General features: G+C 58.4%; 3 protein-coding genes across 3 annotated transcripts in view; 2 read left to right on the top strand and 1 right to left on the bottom strand.

Moving 5' to 3' along the window:
• LOC126950191 (histone H2A.V) overlaps positions 1–20,426 on the top strand; it is a 222,207-nt gene that overhangs the window by 85,738 nt on the left and 116,043 nt on the right. The window lies entirely within an intron of this gene.
• Positions 1–20,426, bottom strand: part of CCM2 (CCM2 scaffold protein) — a 154,047-nt gene that overhangs the window by 96,287 nt on the left and 37,334 nt on the right. The window lies entirely within an intron of this gene.
• MYO1G (myosin IG) lies at positions 2,358–18,832 on the top strand. The gene is made up of 23 exons (XM_050783379.1): positions 2,358–2,446; positions 2,555–2,657; positions 4,490–4,698; positions 4,904–4,997; positions 5,908–6,073; positions 6,318–6,371; positions 9,317–9,427; positions 9,751–9,867; positions 10,471–10,695; positions 10,792–10,937; positions 11,377–11,491; positions 11,642–11,812; positions 12,034–12,104; positions 13,596–13,670; positions 13,817–13,949; positions 14,694–14,860; positions 15,252–15,459; positions 15,672–15,895; positions 16,443–16,587; positions 17,006–17,110; positions 17,336–17,449; positions 18,373–18,527; positions 18,602–18,832. The coding sequence occupies exons 2-23, from the start codon at positions 2,563–2,565 to the stop codon at positions 18,756–18,758; spliced, it is 3,057 nt and encodes a 1,018-aa protein (XP_050639336.1). The 5' UTR covers positions 2,358–2,446; positions 2,555–2,562; the 3' UTR covers positions 18,759–18,832.

The following is a 20,426-nucleotide window of genomic DNA, read 5'->3' as shown; positions in this document are numbered from 1 at the left end:
GCTGGGGATTTGCTGCAAGGTCAGCACCAACAGAGCACGCCTGGGATTTGAAGATTGCATCGTGGAGGGTGAGGGCAAGGGGACTGTAGATGCAGCAGTAGGAGCCATGGTGTTGGGAGGTATTGTGAAACTGATCCGGATGAGATAATGAGAGTGAAACTCACCAGGGCCAGGATGGTTTCCTCAGCTCCCTCCAGGCTTGAGTTGGTGGTGGCCCCTCCTTGCTGTCCTTCCATTAGGAGCCTCTGCCTTTGTTTATCTACCTGTTTTACCAGTCAGACCCTGTAAGGAGCATGCCCTGGGGATGCCCTAGCAGATAGAGCTACCACTTGTCCTGCTTTCTGAGGACCAGGCCGTGACTCTGACTGACTGGCTTTGCCTGGGGTTTGAGTAGGACCCACTGAATTCAGTGCTAGAAGGGCCCAGAGGTCTGTTGACCCAGGAGGGAACTTCCTTTGCAGTGATGTCATCTTGGCCTCAGTTTTAATAGATGTAAAACGAAAATAACAGTAACTCCTACATGGGTCATGAGAATCAAATGAGGCAATGCATGGCAAATTTGTGCAAACTACCAAGGAAGGACCAGGGTCCCAGCAACCAGCAGCGTCTAAAGCAAGGGCGGGCAAACTCCTCCTGCTGGCCAAATCTCTGAGCTAAGAGTGGTCTTGACATTTTTAAGTCATTAGTGGCAGGGGGGAAACCCAAAATAGTATGATTACGTGACAGATGAAAAGTTTGCAAAGTTCACATTTCGGTGTCCTTAACATTTTCCTGGAACACAGCCATGTTGGTTCCATTGGTTGGCTTGACTCCCTGGGGGTTGAGGAAGTGAAACTGAAAAGGGAGATGAGCTGGCAAGAGTCTGGGTGAGAATTCCCAGACTTGAGTGTAGGTTTGGGAAACCCTTCAAAAGCACCAGCCCAAGAGCCTGGGGGTGGAGAGGAGACCACACTTGTCAGAGCTTGGAAGGACTGAATTTGAATTTGCCTAAGAGGAGCCCCAGGTCTGGCCCAGGGTGGAGCCAGAGGCTGCCCACTTACAAATTTGGGGATTTTTCAGGCCAGTGGTCCCTTATCGCAGATGGTGCATGACTCAGTTTTATTAGGTACTTGGATACTTTCAGTTTTATCAGGAATGCGTTCACTTTAAGGTATTTGAGAGAAAAAAATAACCTTAACTTGCCTATCCATTACTTCGAAGTTTGAAAAATGGGATGACTGAAAGACAATAGTTAAAATAGTGCTTACGAGTACAACAAATCTCAAAGGCAGCACATGAATGACTGAAGTTTGGGAATTCTGGAGTCCGCCCTCTGACCTCCCTGTATGAGGGCAGGGGTGAAAGAGAAATGTTCCCAGTCTATTTGTAGGATGAGAGAGAACTGTGTCCATTTGACCTTTGATGAGAGAATTGCCCCAGTGTTCTTAGAGGACCTTTGATGAGAGAATTGCCCCAGTGTTCTTAGAGGACCTTTGATGAGAGAATTGCCCCAGTGTTCTTAGAGGATGGGTGTGACCTGCCCCAGTCTGTCCTGGGATGAGAAAGAACTTTCCCCAGTCTGCCTAGAGGCTAAGAGAACTGCACCCCTCCCACTTCTTTCAGGAGACGAGCACCCAGTGTCAGGAATGCAGTGTTTGGAGATTTTGGCCACTCCCCAAATGCAGCCGCTCCCCAAATGCGCTGCCTCATCTTCAAAGCGCAGGGACAGCAGCTCTGAGATGAGGTCCCCAGGGCTCCAGGCACATGCCTGGTCCTCACTGGGTTTATGGGGGATCAGCTGGATGCAAGTACAAGGCAGAGGACAGTTAGGGGTCCCACTGAAGGCCAGCCCTATGCAGAGGATGCTCTGGGGTCCTCCGTCCCTCCCCCGTGGTTGGGGTGGGGAACTGCAGTGCTAGGACCACTGGTCCTTGGCAGGTTACACAAGAAGCTTTGCTCATCTACACCCCAGTGTGGCCTTCACACTTCAAAGAAGGCTGTTGCCCCCACCCCAAAGGCCTGGATATTAGGATCTTTTTTCATTTTTGTATTAATGTACAATGTACATACAGTAAATTGCATCTAGTGTTCAGTTCTGACTTGACAGACACGCACAGCCGGGTAACCAAGATCACGTCAAAAAATCTTTTAAACTCCCACAAGTGACTCTAACGTGCTACCAGGGTTGGAAACCAACCCACAGAGTCTTGTCTCCTGCTTGTGGGTGGAAGGGAGCTTCCGAAGGAGGCCAGCAAAGAACCCTCCAGAGCAGGGAGGACCCAGCATCCGGCCCCTCGGCCCTGGCGTGCAAGCAGGTCAGACCGTTAGGCACAGCCTCCCTATGGGGCGCAGGGACAGGAAGCAGGGTTTAGAGCACCTCGAAAGGGAAGGAGTGGCAAGTGGGGAGGGCAGCCCCTCCCAGGACCAGAACCCACTTCCTACTTTACACCAGCACTGGAGGAGGCTGGTGAGGCAGGGCGGGGGCGGTGGGGCCTCCCCAAGCCTTCCCTTCCCCTTCCCCTCTCCTTCACTGTCCTGCCGGCAGGCACAGGAAGGTGAGGCAAGGTGTTTCCAGCCGGCAGGATGGAGGACGAGGAAGGCCCTGAGTGTGGCAAACCTGACTTCGTGCTTTTGGACCAAGTGACCATGGAGGACTTCATGAGGAACCTGCAGCTCAGGTAGGCCCAGGGCAGGAGGCGCTGGCTCCCCTCCTCCAGGGTCTCCCACCTTGCATCCTCACAGAGACCTGAGGGAAAAAGGAAGGCATGCTGCTGTCCAAGGGAGGGGGCAGTGGCATACATCCACCCAGACCCGATGGGGCCGAAATGAGCGCCTCAAAGCACAGCCCCAGGGGACGGGAACAGACAAGGAAGCAACTGTCCCTGTCAGGGCTGGCAAGTCAGCACTGGATCTGCCCACCACCCCAACCCACCCCTGCCTCCCACACAGTCCAGGTATCTTCTGCCCCTTCTTTCCTGCCCGAAGGGGCCAGGGCATGACACTTCTTGGACAGACAGGTACCAGGCACTCTTTCCAGCAGGGACCAGGGGCACCTCTTTCCAGCCACTTCCCAGCCAGTTTTTGATGCTCCCTCAATGCATCTCATGGGGCCAGGCCATGGGGCCTGGCCTGAGCCCTGAGGACACTGAGATGAAGCAGGCAGCCTCCACCCTAGGGTCCAAACATTCCCACCAGGTTGAGGTGACATTCTTTTGGGGTGCAAGGAGTATCACAGGACACAGTTGGTAGAAGCGGTATCGGAGCTCAATTTACCATCAAGGAGGGCAGGTGGAGGGCAGGGAGAAGCCCGGGAGGTGGGGGCATGGCACAGTAGGGTGGCCATGCAGGCAGCTGGGTCTCATGCCAGGACTCTCATGGAGGGGCAGAAGGCTGCCTGCTGTGTGCTCAGGAAGCTCCCTGGGGAGAGCCTGGGGACCAGGAGCCCCACTAAGCACAGAAGTCAAGAGACCACGAGCCTGGCCCAAAGAGAGGAGGGCTAGCCAGGAAATGAGCTAAGCCTTTGTGTGCATTGTTCTACCTCATTCTTATAAAATGAGCTTATGAAACACTGTCCTCTCCATTTTGGTGATGAGAACACTGAGCCCTGGAGATGTGGGTGACTGGTGCCCTCATCCCCAGCTTGTGGGAGGACAGGAGCTGGGCCCAGGAAAACCCATGTCAGAGGTGGTGAAGAAAGAGGAATCTCAGGACAGGCCCACCCAGGACAGGCTGCTGGGAGACAGGGCCATCCAGGGAAGGGTGGGTACCACACACGAAGGGGAGATGGGTCTGAGGGGCAAGCCTGCCAGTCCTCCTCCCAGGGGCAGAAAGGTCGAGAGAAGGGCAGACATCCACCCACACTGGTGATCAATTTTGTGAAGGGAAGGGTCAAGAAGTCTGAGGCTGTGCCAGGGGAGAGGCAGCAGCCACTGGCCACAGGCTTGGGGGTAGGGGGTGCAAAGACAATGACATCAGGTGCTGGACACTGTTGCCCCAACCCCCTCCCTGTCATCTGGGTGGGGCTGGGTGGGGTCCCCTTTTGTCTTTGGGTTCCCGCCCAGGCCTTGAGACAGGAAACAGCCGAGGAGGCCCCTCCTTTCCCTCCCAGCCCAGTCACTCCTTCTCAACCCCATCTCCCCATCTGCCCTGTGGGGTTCACCCCAGGAGCCAGCTCTGACTCACAGCGCCCAGTGCAGTCTTGGGCAAGTCTGTTTCCTTTGCAAAATGGGTGGTCATGTTTCCAGTGACCTTGGGACCCCTGGGGAGACCATTGTGGACTCTAAACTCTATGCCGCAATGGGGACAGGCTCTGAGTGGCTCAGCTCACCCAGGGCGGCACCAGGGAGACACAAGGTCAACACCTGCTCCATTCTTGCTTCTCCTCTCTCAGGCCCTTGGGGTGGGAGTGCTGGCCTACTGGGGCCAGGCCCTGATATGGGCTCTGGTGAGAGGCCTGTGGGTGTCTGTAAGCCTGTCAGTGCTGAGGCCTGTCTGTCCCTGCTGTGTCCAGGTTCGAGAAGGGCCGCATCTACACCTATATTGGTGAGGTGCTGGTATCCGTGAACCCCTACCAGGAGCTGCCCCTGTATGGGCCTGAGGCCATTGCCAGGTACCAGGGCCGCGAGCTCTATGAGCGGCCACCCCATCTCTACGCTGTGGCCAATGCCACCTACAAGGCGATGAAGCACCGGTCCAGGGACACCTGCATCGTCATCTCAGGTACCTGTCCCTGCAGCCAGGCTCCTACCCTCGACATCTTCATTTGTGAACATTTGGGAGGGCCATTAGAGCATCTCCTGTGCCCTGTGTCCTGATGGGGGCCCTAGGACCCCATCTCACCAGTCTTAGGGGTGTGAGTGGGCATGGGGAGCTGGGCTAAGAGATCGAACCTGGCTGATTCTGTCAACTCTGGTCTTTCCGGCAGGTGAGAGTGGGGCAGGGAAGACAGAAGCCAGTAAGCACATCATGCAGTACATTGCTGCCGTCACCAACCCAAGCCAGAGGGCTGAGGTGGAGAGGTAAGCAGCAACGGGCAGCCCTGGGCCTCAGCATGGCAGGCCAGGGACCTTGGTGTGGCAGGAAGGACTGACTCTGGGGAGCGAGAGATGGCAACTGGAGTCTAGCTCAGGTCAAGTTCAGCGGGAATTTGGGAAGTTTCCAGATAACGCCAACACACCTGGAGGTGAGACAGGGTGACCCATGCCAAGGACCTCTCCTTGGGTGGATGAGACCCAGCCAAGGGACCCAGGCTACCAGCTGGGCGGAGGCAGCAGCCACAGGTAGGATAAGAAGTGCAGCAGAACCCAGAGATGCTTGAAATGGCTCATGGACAGGGCAGCAGGCGGATTCCATGGAAACTTGGAGAAGCTGGCAGGCCCTGGCCAAGATGGCCAAGCATGCCAGGTGGCTGTGTGGGTGGTGGCCAGGAGCCTTGAAACCAGTAAACCTGTTCCTTATGGAAGCAGCTTCCTCTGTCAGCGCCTGTCTCTTCCTGTCAAGAGGCAGTGAGATGGGATTCAGGGGGACAAGCAATGTCGGTTCCTGAGCACATATGGCCAGCATCACTGCCCACCCCTGTAGCTGGAGGTCTAAGGCCCAATGGTCAGAACGGCCCCTCCTCACCAGGCTGCAGCTGAGGCCTGGGAGGGGAAGAGGTGGCTGTGAGAAACAAGGACCTCAGTGCTACACAGACCATGCCGAGCACAGCCAGCCTGGCAAGTGCATTTCCCAGCCTCTCAGAGGTGAAGTGACCATCATACAACCTCAGAGGCAACACTGGGCGAGGCCAGGCCATTGGCTCCCTCTCAGCAAGTTCAGAGGAACCTATCCTGAGATGCTGTGATTTCTGTTGGGAAGACTCGGGGGCAGGGACAGCCTTCCCCAGATAGGAAGTCTTTGCCTTGAGCCCCAGCCCCTCTGCCCCGACAGGGTCAAGGACGTGCTGCTCAAGTCCACTTGTGTGCTAGAGGCCTTCGGCAATGCCCGCACCAACCGCAATCACAACTCCAGCCGCTTTGGCAAGTACATGGACATCAACTTCGACTTCAAGGGGGACCCGATCGGAGGACACATCCACAGCTATCTACTGGAGAAGGTGGGCAGGTGGGCTGAGGAGACCTCCATGGGGAGCCCTGGCTGAGAACCATCCCAGGCCTGGGAAGGTACCCATCCCAACAGTGCAGCCTAGGAGGGCTGAGCTCTCTCTCCCTGTGGCCCTTCTCTGGGCCTCAGTGTCCTCATAGTCAGGACTCTCTGACCTCCACCTGGGAACGCTCAGATGGGGTCCCCAGGGTCAGACTCCTCCCCAGGCCTGAGTCCATCTGCCCCTCTCTCCTCAGTCTCGGGTCCTCAAGCAGCACGTGGGTGAAAGAAACTTCCACGCCTTCTACCAGGTAAGCCCTGAGGGTACGGGGAGGAGGAACAATGGGGTGGGGAAAGGGAGGGCAGCAAGTTGGACCAGCTTGTGACCCGTCTGTCACTACCCCAATTCCCCCTCTCTGCCCACTCAACCCCACCTAGCCCATCATCCTCACTCCCCACCACACTCACCCCAACTAGTACCCCACAACCCACAAACAAGAGGGTGTGAGCTTATGGGGAACGAAAGCAGGATGTCCCCTTTATCTGAAACACTTCCAGATGAGGGCTCTCTGGGGCCCATAAAGTGTCTCTGTGCACAATAAGCTCCCCACTGAGGTGGGCGTCCCCACAGGCAGTGTCTCTAGTGGTATCAGAGCTCAACACTGAAGTGGTGCTCCTGGGGACACGGGTATTGACTCTGAGCACCTCTCTGAGATAAGTGCTCCCAGGAACTATCTCCACAAACTCTGACATCCCACTGAGGTGGGAGCTCCCTGGAAACAAAGTGTCTCTGCAGTCTCAGAGCTTGACACTGAAGTGGAGCTCCCTGGCACACCAGTGGTGTGTTCGCAAACTGTGGGCTGCCCACTGTGTCCTCTGGGACACTGGCAGTGTTTCCACAGACTCCGAACTCCCCCACTGAACTGGGAGCACCCTGGGACTGGGGCAGTGTCTCTAGGGACTTGGAGCTCCCCACTGAGTTAGGAGTTCCCTGCAGCACAGACATGGTCCCCACGAACTCTCAGCTCCCCAGTGCAGTGGAAGCCCTCTGGAACACAGCAGTTTCTCCACAGAATCTGGGCTACCTTCTGAGGCCCGAGCTCCCTGGTACACAGGCAGTGTTTCCATGGACTCTGAGCTTCTTACTGAGGCGGGAGCTCCCTGAGACAAGCACAGTATCTCATAGACTCTGTGCTCACCGTGAGACAGGAACTCCCTGAGTGGCAGGCAGGGTCTCCAGGGACTGTTAACCGCCTGCTGAGGTGGGAGCTTCCTGGGATGCAAAAAGTGCCTTTAAGGACTCTGAGCTTCCATGGCGTGATGCTCCCTGGGACACAGCAGTGTCTCCACGACTCTGACTTCCCACTGAAGTCACACTGTCTGGGACATGGCAGTGTCTCTAAGGACTCTGAGCTCCACTGAGGTGGGAGGCCCCTGGAAACTGCAGTGTTACCAGTGAGTCTGTGCTGAGGTGGGAGCTCACTGGGAAACCAGCAGTGTCTCTGTGGACTCTGAGCTTTCCTTGAGGTAAAAGCTCCCTGAGACACTGGCAGTGTCTCCATATACTCTGAACATCCCCCTGGTGGGAGCCGCTGGGAACACAGAGGGCATCTCCACAGACTCTGAGCTCTCACTGAAATGAAGCTCCCTGGGACTCTGGCAGGATCTCCACAGACTCTTACCTCCCCACTGAAGTGGGAGATTTTGGGACATGGGCAGGGTCTCCATGGACCCAGAGTTCCCCCATTGAAGGGGAGGTTCGGTGGAACATGGGCAGTGTCTCTAATGACTCTGAGCTCCCGGCTGAGGGGATTGCTCCCTGGGACGTTGCCAGGGTCTCCACAGACTCTGAGCTCCCCATGAGACGGGAGCTCCATGGGATTTGGGCAGGGTCTCCATGAACTATAAAGTCATCACTGAGGTGGGAGCTCCCTGGGACACAGAGAGTTTTTTCAGACTCTGAACTCCCATGAAATGGAGCTCTTTGGAGCATGGACAGTGTCTTTAAGGACTCTGAGCTACCCACTGAGGTGGGAGCTCAGTGAGACACATGAAGCAGTGTCTCCACAGACTCTGGAATGCCCACTCAGGTGGGCCGTGTCTTGGACACAGGCAGTGTCTCTACCAACTCTGGGCTCTGCTCTGAGGTAAGAGCCCCCTGGGACAGGGACTATATCTCCTTGGACTTTGAATTCCCACCAAAGTGAAGCTCACTGGGACAGTGGCAGCGTCACTCCACGGATTCTGAGCTCCCACTGAAGTGGAGCTCCCTGGGAATCAGGCAGTGTCCAAGAACTCTGAGCTCCCCTGAAGTAGGAGCCCTCTAGAACACAAGGTGTGTCCACACAGACTGAGCTTCCATGAAGTGGGGCTGTCTGGGACACTGGCAGTGTCTCTATGGTCTCTGAGCTCCTCACAGAGCTGGGAACTCCCTGGGATATGGATGGTGTCTCCATGAACTCTCCACTCCCCTCTGAGGTGGAAGCTCTCTGCGACATGACCACTGTCTCTGTGGAATCTGAGCTTCCCACTAGTGGGAGCCCCTTGGGACATAGGGCAGCATCTCCACAGATTCTCTGGAATAACAGCAGGATCTCCACAGACTCTTACCGCCTCCAGTGAAGTGGGGACATAGGCAGTGTCTCCATGAACTCTGAGCTCCCTGCAGAGGTGGGAGTTCATGCAGCGCCGGTCGTATCTCCACAGATGCTGAGCTCCCTAGGACATGGGCTCTCCCTGGGTGGAGAGCAATGTCTCCACAGAACCCATGCTCCCTACTGAGGTGGGAGCTTCCTGGGACAGGGGCAGTCTCCAGTAACTCTGAGCTCCCACTGAAGTGGAGCTCCCTAGGATTCTGCAGTTTCTCCACAGATTCTTACCTCCTCACTCAAGGGGGAGGTTTTGGGACTCGGGTGTGTCTCCACATACTCTGAGCTCCCCAATGAGGTGGGATCCCTCTGGGTCTAGGGCAATGTCTCCACAGGATCTGAGCTACCCACCAAGATGAGGTCTGGCACAAGAATAGTGTCTTCATGGTGGAGTCATAGCTCCCACTGAAGTGGAGCTCCCTGACCCACTGAACAGCTGAATGGGGAGCTCGCTGGCACACAGAAAGTGTTCACACTGTCTGACCTTCCCCCTTGTTTGTTGGTTCAACACTGGAAGGAAGCACAAGTCTGTTTGTTCTCCTGCCCCTGTGTGTGTACGGGGGGAAATCTTGGGAGCTTATTTGTCTAAAGATGTCTGTGTCCTCTAGTTGCTGAGAGGCAGTGAGGACAAGCAGCTGCATAAACTGCACTTGGAGAGAAACCCTGCTGTATACAATTTCACGCGCCAGGGAGCAGGACTCAACATGATTGTGCACAGCGTGAGTGTGAGGGGCACCAAGGGCTCAAATTGGGCTCAGTGTCAGGGCCTAAGTGTGGTGGCAGGGAATGGGCAGCACTCAGCACAGGCCAGGGTAAAATGAACTGCTTGGGTGAGTGGGGAGGGTGCTCGGGGTGGAGGAAAAATGGCTGATGGAGGGGACAGAGTGCAGGGGTGAGCAGGTGCCTAGGCCAGAGGAATCAGGGTTCAGGAAGGGGACAGGGGAAAAGGGTGAGCAGGTGCCTAGGATGGAGGAATCAAGCCTAAAGGACAGGTGTCCTGGGCCCAGGGTGGTTTTGGAGTGATGAATCCCTTCTACCCTAGGCCTTGGACAGTGATGAGCAGAGCCACCAGGCAGTGACCGAGGCCATGAGGGTCATCGGCTTCAGTCCTGAAGAGGTGGAGTCTGTGCATCGCATCCTGGCTGCCATATTGCACCTGGTGAGCCTGGCTCAGAAGCCTGGGAGGGCTACCTCCCCACAGGGGTTTCCCAGCTGGGAGGCACCCAGGGAGGAGGAGACTGGCTGGAGATTCCCCAGCAATGTGCTAGGCTGACTGCCTCTCCTGCAAAAGCTGAGCTGCTTGAGTGATGAGCTCAGTTGGTACGTGGTCCAGACCCCACTCTTAGGGCCAGGGCAGCCAGGCACAGTAAAAGCTGAGCATCATGCAGACTGCCTCTTAGTGCAGTCATGAGCTGTGTGGCTTTGGGTGCATTTACTCAGTGCCTCTTGGCCTCAGTTTTCTCTAAGGGGCATGAGGAGTAAGTTATGCAGGGTTCCTCTAGCTGCTGGGAGGATGCAATGGGGTCGGTCACATACCATTTGGACTCGAGACCTTGGCAAAGACTCTGGTGTGCCCGTGCCCCCTTCCCCCAATCTCTGGCTGTGTCTGTGCCCATGATGAGCAGCTGACCACGCTGGTCTGAGAAGGAGCTATACTCTACCACATCCATGTCCCCTGTTTTCCTTCCTCCTTTCTGTCCAAAGTTGTCCAGGCTCCTTTGGGACATGGAGCCTGGACTGTTCATGGTTTTCCCACCACCAGGGAAACATCGAATTTGTGGAGACGGAGGAGAGTGGGCTGCAGAAGGAGAGCCTGGCAGTGGCCGAGGAGACACTGGTGGACCATGTGGCTGAGCTGACGGCCACACCCCGGGACCTCGTGCTCCGCTCCCTGCTGGCTCGTACAGTTGCCTCAGGAGGCAGGGAACTCATAGAGAAGGGCCACACTGCGGCTGAGGCCAGCTACGCCCGGGATGCCTGTGCCAAGGTACTTTGGGGCAGGCACAGGGAGGGAAGCCCAGGAGGCCTTCATGGGGGAGGCCAGGCCAGAGGCAGCAGGAAGTAAGGTGTTCCTATCTCCTAGGCGGTGTACCAGCGGCTGTTTGAGTGGGTGGTGAACAGGATCAACAGTGTCATGGAACCCCGAGGCCGAGACCCTCGGCGTGATGGCAAGGACACAGTCATTGGCGTGCTGGACATCTATGGCTTTGAGGTGTTTCCCGTCAACAGGTGGGTGGCCAGCCAGCCACATCTCCACCTCTGATGCCCAGTGGCTTTGCCCACTTCGTCCTGGAAAGCTCAGCTGGGGCTGGGCAGCAGGAATGTCTGGGTTTCTCCCAGCTAGTCCCTGGGCCCAAGGCTCATGCCTCCCAGGCCTGCCTCACCTGCACCATCTGGCCATTGGTGCCCTGATGGAAGGCAGAATTACGGGGCATGAGTAATTCCTGGTTGTGACTCCTAAGTCCACTCCAGAACGCGCATGCAGGAGGTGTGGGTAGGGTAAAGGAGGAGTCCAGCGCAGGGATGCATAAGCCACAGGGAAGCCATATGGGGTGCTGGCACCAGAACCCTTGATGAACATTAGCAGAGATGTTTGGGGGAGTAACCATCCATTACCATGCACACCACAAGCAGCGACCTCCCCTCTGAAAGGCCCACCCACCCCCAGCTTTGAGCAGTTCTGCATCAACTACTGCAACGAGAAGCTGCAGCAGCTGTTCATCCGGCTCATCCTGAAGCAGGAGCAGGAGGAGTACGAGCGCGAGGGCATCGCCTGGCAGAGCGTGAGCACTGTGGCCTGGAGGGAGGGCAGGCGGCAGGGTGCCCATGGGGAGGCGCCCGGGCTGGCCTGGCAGGTGGCTGAGTGTGGGGCGGAGGAGGGGAGGTGCCCTGAAAGGCTTTGGGAGCCTCCCTGCTGGCTGCCTTTGCCCCAGGTTGAGTACTTCAACAACGCCACCATTGTGGATCTGGTGGAGCGGCCCCACCGTGGCATCCTGGCCGTGCTGGACGAGGCCTGCAGCTCTGCCGGCACCATCACTGACCGAATCTTCCTGCAGACCCTGGACACGCACCACCGCCATCACCTACATTACACGAGCCGCCAGGTGCCCCCGGCTGTCCCAGCACCACCACAGTGGGCTGGTGGGACCTGCCCCACAGGCACCACACTGCCCATACCTCGTGGGGACTGGGTGGGGACCCAGCTTTGGTGCCATTGTCGTCACTGTGGCGACCTTCTCTGTCCTGGAGGTGGGGAAGCAGGGCTATCCCCTCATACAGACCCCCCACACACCTTTTGTGCCTTGACCTCAGCCTGTCCCCATAGCTCTGCCCCACAGACAAGACCATGGAGTTTGGCCGAGACTTCCGGATCAAGCATTATGCAGGGGATGTCACGTAAGGGCCCTCTCCCCCCCATATCCCTGGCCTTCCCACAGGCACCATGGCATGTGTCATGGAGCAGGAATGCTTCAGGAGAGTGGTTGGGAGACAGGTGTTATGGCCCCTTCTGCCACCCCCACCCCTTTAAGACACAGAAAGCATGCCAGACAGCAGATTCACAAGTGACGAACCGGAAACAGGGTTTGAGGATAGTCGTTAACCATGGCTGCATTCTTCTGGGAGCCTTTAAAAAATACCCGCGTCTCATGTCTGGGCCCAACCCTATGCCAGCATCTGTGGGGTGGGGAGCTGCAGGTTGGTGAGGTGGGAGTGGGGAGGGAGCAGAAGGTGCAGAGTGGGCCAAGATTCTACATTTCTAACAAGCTCCCAGGTGAGGCCTCGCTACCATACTTGGACCACGCTCCCAGTGCCAAAGCCCAGGTGTCCTTCAGAGGTTGTCATGATGGCTATTAATTTATGTGCTGCTTGCCGCATCCCAAAACGATTTAAGGTGACTCACAGCGAGGTACAAGTGTTTCATGAGAACTTCTCAAGGAGAGGAAATAGAGTAGATGATGACGACAAAGCAGCCCAATATCATCTACCTGTATCTGTTTGCAAAATCTACGCCCTGCCTGCATGAGGTGGCTCATGCCTATAACCCCAGCACTTTGGGAGGCTGAGGTGGGTGGATCACCTGAGGCCAGGAGTTTGAGACCAGCCTGCCCAACATGGCGAAACCTCATCTGTACTAAAAATATAAAAATTATCTGGGCATGGTGGCACACGCCTGTAATCCCAGTTGCTCGGGAGGCTGAGGCATGAGAATTGCTTGAACCTGGGAGGTGGAGGTTGTGGTAAGCTGAGATCACACCACTGCACTCCAGCCTGGGCAACAGAGTGAGACTATTTCTCAAAAAGAAATAAAATAAAATAAAAAATAATAAAAATCCAGTCCCTGAGGCTTCACAGGTGCTGCAGTTGGAGCCAACATTTAGCACTGACATTTCTAGCAGTCCAAGAACTAGACAGTGATTCTGAGGCTCTCAGTGCCCACAGATCAAAATAGGCCCAGGACTCAGGAGTTCCTAGTTCATAGTTGTAGTCGCTGATGTTTATCAAAACTCGGTAGGCACTGTTCTGAGCAATTGATGTACACTGAGGCACAGAGAGGTTGAGTGGCTTAGGCAAGGTCACACAGCATGCATGTGGTAGATGCAGGACTCAGTGCTAGAACATTTGACTTCGGAGTTGGGGGCTTAACCACTCGATTCATCTTCCAGGAGAGAAATGTCTCCTGAAGGAGGGAGTCTTAGGTGATGAAAGAGAAAGCAGGTGTGAAGGGGAAGGAGAGGAGCCAAGGCAGAGGGAGGAAGAGAGACTGACCTATGGGAACAAAGGCAGATGGGAAGAGAATCATCTCTGCCCTGGGGGCTGCTGGGGTCATCAGCACTTTGGCCTGGCAGCCCCCACCCCTGCTCCCTCACCAGCCCTGGCTTCTGGCAGGTACTCCGTGGAAGGCTTCATCGACAAGAACAGAGATTTCCTCTTCCAGGACTTCAAGCGGCTGCTGTACAACAGGTGAGCACGGCTTGCTGGGCACCATAGGGAGGGCCAGGGCCCTGGGGCCCCAGACACTCTAGGGTCAGGCATTGACTAGCATCAGAACAGGGGTGGGCGGGGCTGCTCTCCCTGAGGATGGCTGGGAATTCGGCCTGTGTCTGCAGCACGGACCCCACTCTACGGGCCATGTGGCCAGATGGGCAGCAGGACATCACAGAGGTGACCAAGCGCCCCCTGACGGCCGGCACACTCTTCAAGAACTCCATGGTGGCCCTGGTGGAGAACCTTGCCTCCAAGGTATGTTCCACCCCTCTCCCACTCTGGCTGTTCTGGATCCTTCTCTCTGTGCCCTCGGTGCCAAGTAGGGTCCCAACCACCTCTGTACACCATAGTGGTGGGGGGAGGGTTCTTGTCCTGTCTGTATGAGCCACATCTGCTCCAGCAGGGGACCCCGCCTACTGCACAGGTGAGATGTGGGGCCTTAAGGGCTGGGCTGAGGCTTGATCAATCATGGGGAACCCAGGCTTCTCCTTGCCCCATTGTCTCTTGAGCAGGGAGGCGTTTGAGGAGACCCTGTTGGGAGACTGGCTTGACCCAGCCCAGCTCTTGGCAAAAACCCAGGATTCTTCTGGCAGGTGGGGCCAGAGAGACAGGAAACACAAGCTTTCTTGGGGAGCTTTGGGTCCAAAGTCAGAGGGGGAACAGGTGAAGGGTCGGGGAGAGGACATGTTAGCGTGAGGTGAGCTTAACAACAGAACATCCAGAGATGTCAGCCCCTTTTGGAAGGAGAGAAGGAAGGCAGATGTGGCCTGCTCCTGCCTCTGCCACACCCACCTGCCCGACCAGGGGCTGGAACCTGGCTCTGAATCTGGCCTTGCTGGCCTCTGCCCAGCACTTAGGACTTCCAGGGCCCTTGTTCTGCTGATTACCCTTGTTTGTTCCTGACTCTCCTCCTGGCCTGGGACCTTGAGGGGTTGATGTGGGGCAGGGTGCACAGTGCTGCTGGCGCAGACCCTCTCCAAGTCCCCTCTGTCCCCGCAGGAGCCCTTCTACGTCCGCTGCATCAAGCCCAATGAGGACAAGGTGGCTGGGAAGCTGGATGAGAACCACTGTCGCCACCAGGTCGCATACCTGGGGCTGCTGGAGAACGTGAGGGTCCGCAGGGCTGGCTTCGCTTCCCGCCAGCCCTACTCTCGATTCCTGCTCAGGTACTGGTACCTGACACCCATCACTCCATGGGCCGTAGTCCGTGTGTGGAGTCCAAGGGGTAGGAGCAGAGGGTCCCCAGTCAGCACGTCGCAAACATCGATACAAGCAGGAACCAGCACGCTGCTGGCCTCAAGACACCAAAATATCTGGGAGAACATGTGTGTGAGCACACGCATGTGGGGACACACAGGTGGGAACATGGGTATGAGAGCTGTGTGAGGACATGTATGTGAGGACATGTGTATGGGAAGACACATGTGCACAGGTGTCATAAGTGCTCCAGGAACACACTCTGTATCCCTGCCATCTCCCCAGGTGTAGGGTGGGCAGGGTGGGCTCCATGATCTCTCCCCGAGGCCTGGGTCACACTGTCCTGTCCTGTGGTGACAGGTACAAGATGACCTGTGAATACACATGGCCCAACCACCTGCTGGGCTCCGACAAGGCAGCTGTGAGCGCTCTCCTGGAGCAGCACGGGCTGCAGGGGGACGTGGCCTTTGGCCACAGCAAGCTGTTCATCCGCTCACCCCGGACACTGGTCACACTGGAGCAGAGCCGAGCCCGCCTCATCCCCATCATTGTGCTACTATTGCAGAAGGTGAGGTGGGCAGGGCAGGCAGACATCCACTATGGGGGTGGGGAAAGCTTGTGTCCCAGGGGCTACAAACACACTTGTAAGTTTCACAGGCGTCTCTGCTTGATGGAGACAGGCCAGAGAGTGTTTAATAAATGCTTAGGGCCAGGTTTGGGGCTAAGGGTTAGGGCCTGGCTGAATTTGACTGCGTATCCCATCCCGCCTGGCCCACCCAGGCATGGCGGGGCACCTTGGCGAGGTGGCGCTGCCGGAGGCTGAGGGCTATCTACACCATCATGCGCTGGTTCCGGAGACACAAGGTGCGGGCTCACCTGGCTGAGCTGCAGCGGCGATTCCAGGCTGCAAGGCAGCCGCCGCTCTACGGGCGTGACCTTGTGTGGCCGCTGCCCCCTGCTGTGTTGCAGCCCTTCCAGGACACCTGCCAAGCACTCTTCTGCAGGTACTACTCTCAGCCCATCACACTTTCCATTCAGCCAGCATCCACTGAACACCTTGACCCATTATCCCTGGCCTGCAGTGCCTGGACAGGAGACATACCAGCCCCCTTAATAGGTGGGAAGGTGGATGCTGTGCCACATTAGCTGACTGCCCGTGTCCCCCAGTTGGTGCAGAGTCCTGACCATGTTGGGTACTGTGGTGGGCATTCAAAGTCCAGGGCTGCAGCCTGCAGGGGGGAGCCCGTCAGGGCTGGGAAGTAAGGGGATTCTGCATCTGAGCGGGGTCTTGAAGGCCAAGCAGCAGTTCTCCAGAAGGATGGGCACAGAGCATGCTCCGAACAGGAGGGCGCTGGGCGGCTGCTGGTCTCTGGGTCACCTTCCAGGAACAAGCGTTAGGCACAAGGGTCCGAGACCAGAGAAGCCGGCAGAGGCTGGGACATAAAAAGCTGGCAGCGCCAGGCTGAGGTCTTGGCTTCCTCCATGGAGAAGGGGCTCAGCGAGCACATGAACACATGGCCAGCATCTGTCTGACTGCATGCCCTCTCCCAGGTGGCGGGCCCGGCAGCTGGTGAAGAACATCCCCCCTTCAGACATGGCTCAGATCAAGGCCAAGGTGGCCGCCATGGGGGCCCTGCAAGGGCTTCGTCAGGACTGGGGCTGCCGGCGGGCCTGGGCCCGAGATTACCTGTCCTCTGTAAGTGCCAGGCGAGTCCAGGGCTGCCGGGGGAGGTGGGCTGCCAAAGAGGGCTCTTGGCTAACGCTGTGACCAGGTCCCCTCAGATGTCCTCTCCCAGGCCTGGGGTTGTCTGAGGCCCTGCACCTCAGCCCCTACCAGAGCTCTGCAAGGTATCAACCCGGATTTCAGGAGCAGTGGCCTTCCGGGGTTGGTGTGGATGACAGGAGGGCCGGGCTCAGATGCAGCCTAGAAGTCAACACAAGAGGGCTCTGTGCCCTCAGGAAATCCAGGGCTGCTCAGCTCACGCACATGTCTGTGTGACTCAGTTTCCTGAGATGAAGGATAGCTATGCTGATTCACAGAGAGCTGCCATCAATTGAGTCTGGTCGCATGACTCAATCCCAAGCAGCGCCCCCTCCCCTCCATCTGTCCTCAGGCCACTGACAATCCCACAGCATCAAGCCTGTTTGCTCAGCGACTAAAGACACTTCGGGACAAAGATGGCTTCAGGGCTGTGCTCTTTTCAAGCCACATCCGTAAGGTTAGACAAGGGACAACGATGGCTTCAGGGCTGTGCTCTTTTCTAGCCACCTCTGCAAGGTTAGAAGCTGGTGCAGAGTTCTGGGGGGGCACTTGGGAGAAAATGGAGGCAATCCCAGCCCAGGCCCAGCTGCTCTGACACTCCCGAAACTGTGGACAGCGGGGAGGGGAGGCAGTAGGGACTGCCGGGGCAGCACCAGCCTGGGCCAAGCCACCTCTTGCACAGGTGAACCGGTTCTACAAGATCCGGAACCGGGCCCTCCTGCTCACAGACCGGCACCTCTACAAGCTGGACCCTGACCGGCAGTACCGGGTGATGCGGGCTGTGCCCCTTGAGGCGGTGAGCATCGTGGGCTGGGGGTAGTGTGCAGCATCTGTGAGGGGCACTGCTGGGCTTCTCAGAGTCCTGCGTCAGTCTTCTCCCCACTGTCTACCTGTGATGGCCCAGACCATCCTAAAACTAAGCGATGGTAGCTCCCGTGCCGAAAACCCTGCAGTGGCTTCCCACGCCCACAGAGTGAAAGGTCTCGTCCTGTGATCCCCACCAGCCCAGCGACCATCCGCCACACTCTCACACTCTAGCCAAGCCAAATGGTCCCTTCTCCCAACTTGTGCCCAACTAGGGGTTCTCCCACCTGGGCATTCCGGGACCTGAGTCCCCGCCACAATGTCAGGACCTCCTGTGGGATACGGTCCCGGCCACTCTGGAACCTTCTGCTGAGCTCTGTGGCCTACTTGCTCCCTTCATTAGCAGTTGCTGTTCCCATAAATTCTCTTTCCCACAGGACGGGGGCAGGGATCAAGGCCAGGCTACCTCGGGGTCTCCCACAGTTTCAGGGGTCCCATGACTGTCCCAATAGAAAGGGCGGTGAGTGCCTCTCTGTCTAACGCCGCAGCCCAGAGCCGGAGTGGTTGTTTAAATGTAGTGAAAGTGACCTGGAACTAAAAACAGCTCCTCCAGGCAGTAGCACATGCAGGGGCTCAGCATCCACAGGTGAGCAGCGGCGGCCCTGTTGGACAGCAAGGATCTAGAACTATCGGTCCTGGAGAAAATCCTATTGTGCAGCGTCCCGCCCAACCTTCCCCCTGTCAGCAGGGTCCTGAGAGGGAGGAGAGGGTGGTGGGGGGCTGGTGGCCCTGGCGAGGGCGGCTCTCCCCGGGTGCGGTTGGGGGTTCGGGAGATGCTTCCTGGGGAGGGGGTGAGTCCGGTTAGGCTGGGGTGCGGGTTGAGGCGGCTGCACCCTAACCCCGCGCTCCGGTCAGGTGACAGGGCTGAGCGTGACCAGCGGAGGAGACCAGCTGGTGGTGCTGCACGCCCGCGGCCAGGACGACCTCGTGGTGTGCTTGCACCGCTCCCGGCCGCCGCTGGACAACCGCATTGGGGAGCTGGTGGGTGTGCTGGCCGCACACTGCCAGGGGTGAGTGCGGGCCGGGCGGTGGCGGGCACGAAGCCCCGACCGCGCGGCCGCCCTGACCTCTCCTCCTGCCGCAGGGAGGGCCGCGCCCTGGAGGTTCGCGTCTCCGACTGCATCCCGCTGAGCCAGCGCGGGGCCCGGCGCCTCGTCTCGGTGGAGCCCAGGCCGGAGCAGCCAGAGCCCGATTTCCGCTGCGCCCGCGGCACCTTCACCCTACTCTGGCCCAGCCGCTGAGCGCCCGCACCCGCCGCGCCCCGAGGCCGCGGATTGTCCGCCCCGCCCGCGCTGCAAATAAACCCTCTGAATCAACCCGCCTGCTCGCCGCTCCCGCCTCACCCGCAGGGTCTCCGGCCGCCTCCTCGGTCAGGTCCACCCGCGCCCCACTCACCCGCTGGGGCCCTGACTACAGGAGGCCCGGCGCGCCGACGGGGGATAGAAGCCCGAGCTCTCGGAGTAAGCGCTCTCCAGAGGAAGCAGTGCCTTTGTGCCCCAGCCTGCCCCGTCCACGCAGTGGTCCCCTGTTCCTCTCCACAGGGCTCCTGGCCTTGTTCCTACCCGGCCACTGGGGAAGGCTTAGGGTTCATCTTCAGGCAGGGCTGGGGAGTACGCCTGGAGACAGAGCAGCCCCGAGAGCTGTCACGGGATGTGCTGCTGAGCCGCCGCCGTGGCCCAGGGCTGACGCTATCCCAGCCTCGAGCTGTCCGTGTCCCTGTCCCTGCTGGAAGTGGATGTCTGAGGCGCTGGGACCGACCTCTGGAGCCTGGTAACTGTGGGACAGGTCCTGCAGCCAGAACTCCCAGCCTCCGGGAGCAGGGCCTGTGCTCTTGGAAAGACCCACAGGGAAGCCTCGGGAGACACCTGCAGCCCCCGGGCTGACCACCCCTTCTCCAGGCCATCCCCAGCCTCAGCCTTCAGCAGCTCCTCCAGCCCCTCAGGGGCCCTCATGGAACCAGGCCTTCAGCCTCTCAGCCCTCAGGCCCTCAGCCCTCTGCCTCCCTCAGCTCCTCAGCCCCTCAGCCTCCCTCAGCCCCCTCAGCCCTCAGCTCTCTCAGCCCCTCAGCCCCTCAGCACCCTCAACCCCCTTCAGCCCCTCAGCTCTCACCCTCCTTCAGCCCGTCAGCCCCTTCAGCTCCTCAGCCCCTCAGCCCCTTCAGCTCCTCAGCCCCTCAGCCCCTTCAACCCCTCAGCCCTGAGCCGGCTCAGCTCTCAGCCCCTCAGCCCTCAGTTATCTCAACCCCTCAGCCCCTCAGCCCTCAGCTCCCTCAACCCTTCAGTCCTTCAGCCCTCAGCCCTCAGCCCCTCAGCCCCTCAACCCCTCGGCCCCTCAGTTCCCTCAGTCCCTCAGCCCCCTCAGCCCCTCAGCCCCTTAACCCCTCGGCCCCTCAGTTCCCTCAGTCCCTCAGCCCTCAGCCCCTCAGCCCCTCAACCCCTCGGCCCCTCAGTTCCCTCAGTCCCTCAGCCCCCTCAGCCCCTCAGCCCTCAGCTCCCTCAACCCTTCAGTCCTTCAGCCCTCAGCCCTCAGCCCCTCAGCCCCTCAACCCCTCGGCCCCTCAGTCCCCTCAGTCCCTCAGCCCCCTCAGCCCCTCAGCCCTCAGCCCCCTCAACCCCTCAGGCCCTCAGGCCCTCAGGCCCTCAGCCTCCTCAATCCCTCATCCCCTCAGCCCCCTCAGCCCCCTCAGTCCCTCAGCCCCCTCAGTCCCTCAGCCCTCAGCCCCTAAACCCCTCAGCCCTTAGCCTCCTCAATCCCTGAGCCCCTCAGCCCTCAGCCCCCTCAAACCCTCATCCTCTCAGCCCTCAGTCCCCTCAACCCCCTATCCCCTCAGCCTCTCAGCCACTCAGCCCCCTCAGCACCCTCAGCCCCTCAGCCCTCAGCCTCTCAACCCTCAGCCTCCTCAACCCCTC

The sequence above is a fragment of the Macaca thibetana genome, chromosome 3 (genome assembly GCF_024542745.1).
Source record: "Macaca thibetana thibetana isolate TM-01 chromosome 3, ASM2454274v1, whole genome shotgun sequence".
In the NCBI taxonomy this organism is placed as follows: domain Eukaryota; kingdom Metazoa; phylum Chordata; class Mammalia; order Primates; family Cercopithecidae; genus Macaca; species Macaca thibetana.
The sequence above is the reverse complement of the archived record's forward strand: the minus strand, read 5'-3'. Positions and strand labels throughout refer to the sequence as shown.

Excerpts from the sequence above, each read along its gene's own strand:
- MYO1G (XM_050783379.1), top strand. The coding sequence starts at position 2,563 with ATGGAGGACGAGGAAGGCCCTGAGTGTGGCAAACCTGACTTCGTGCTT. Across the intron at positions 10,696-10,791 it reads CCCGGGATGCCTGTGCCAAG|GCGGTGTACCAGCGGCTGTT; the intron begins GTACTTTGGGGC and ends CCTATCTCCTAG. Across the intron at positions 18,528-18,601 it reads CTGGCCGCACACTGCCAGGG|GGAGGGCCGCGCCCTGGAGG; the intron begins GTGAGTGCGGGC and ends CTCCTGCCGCAG.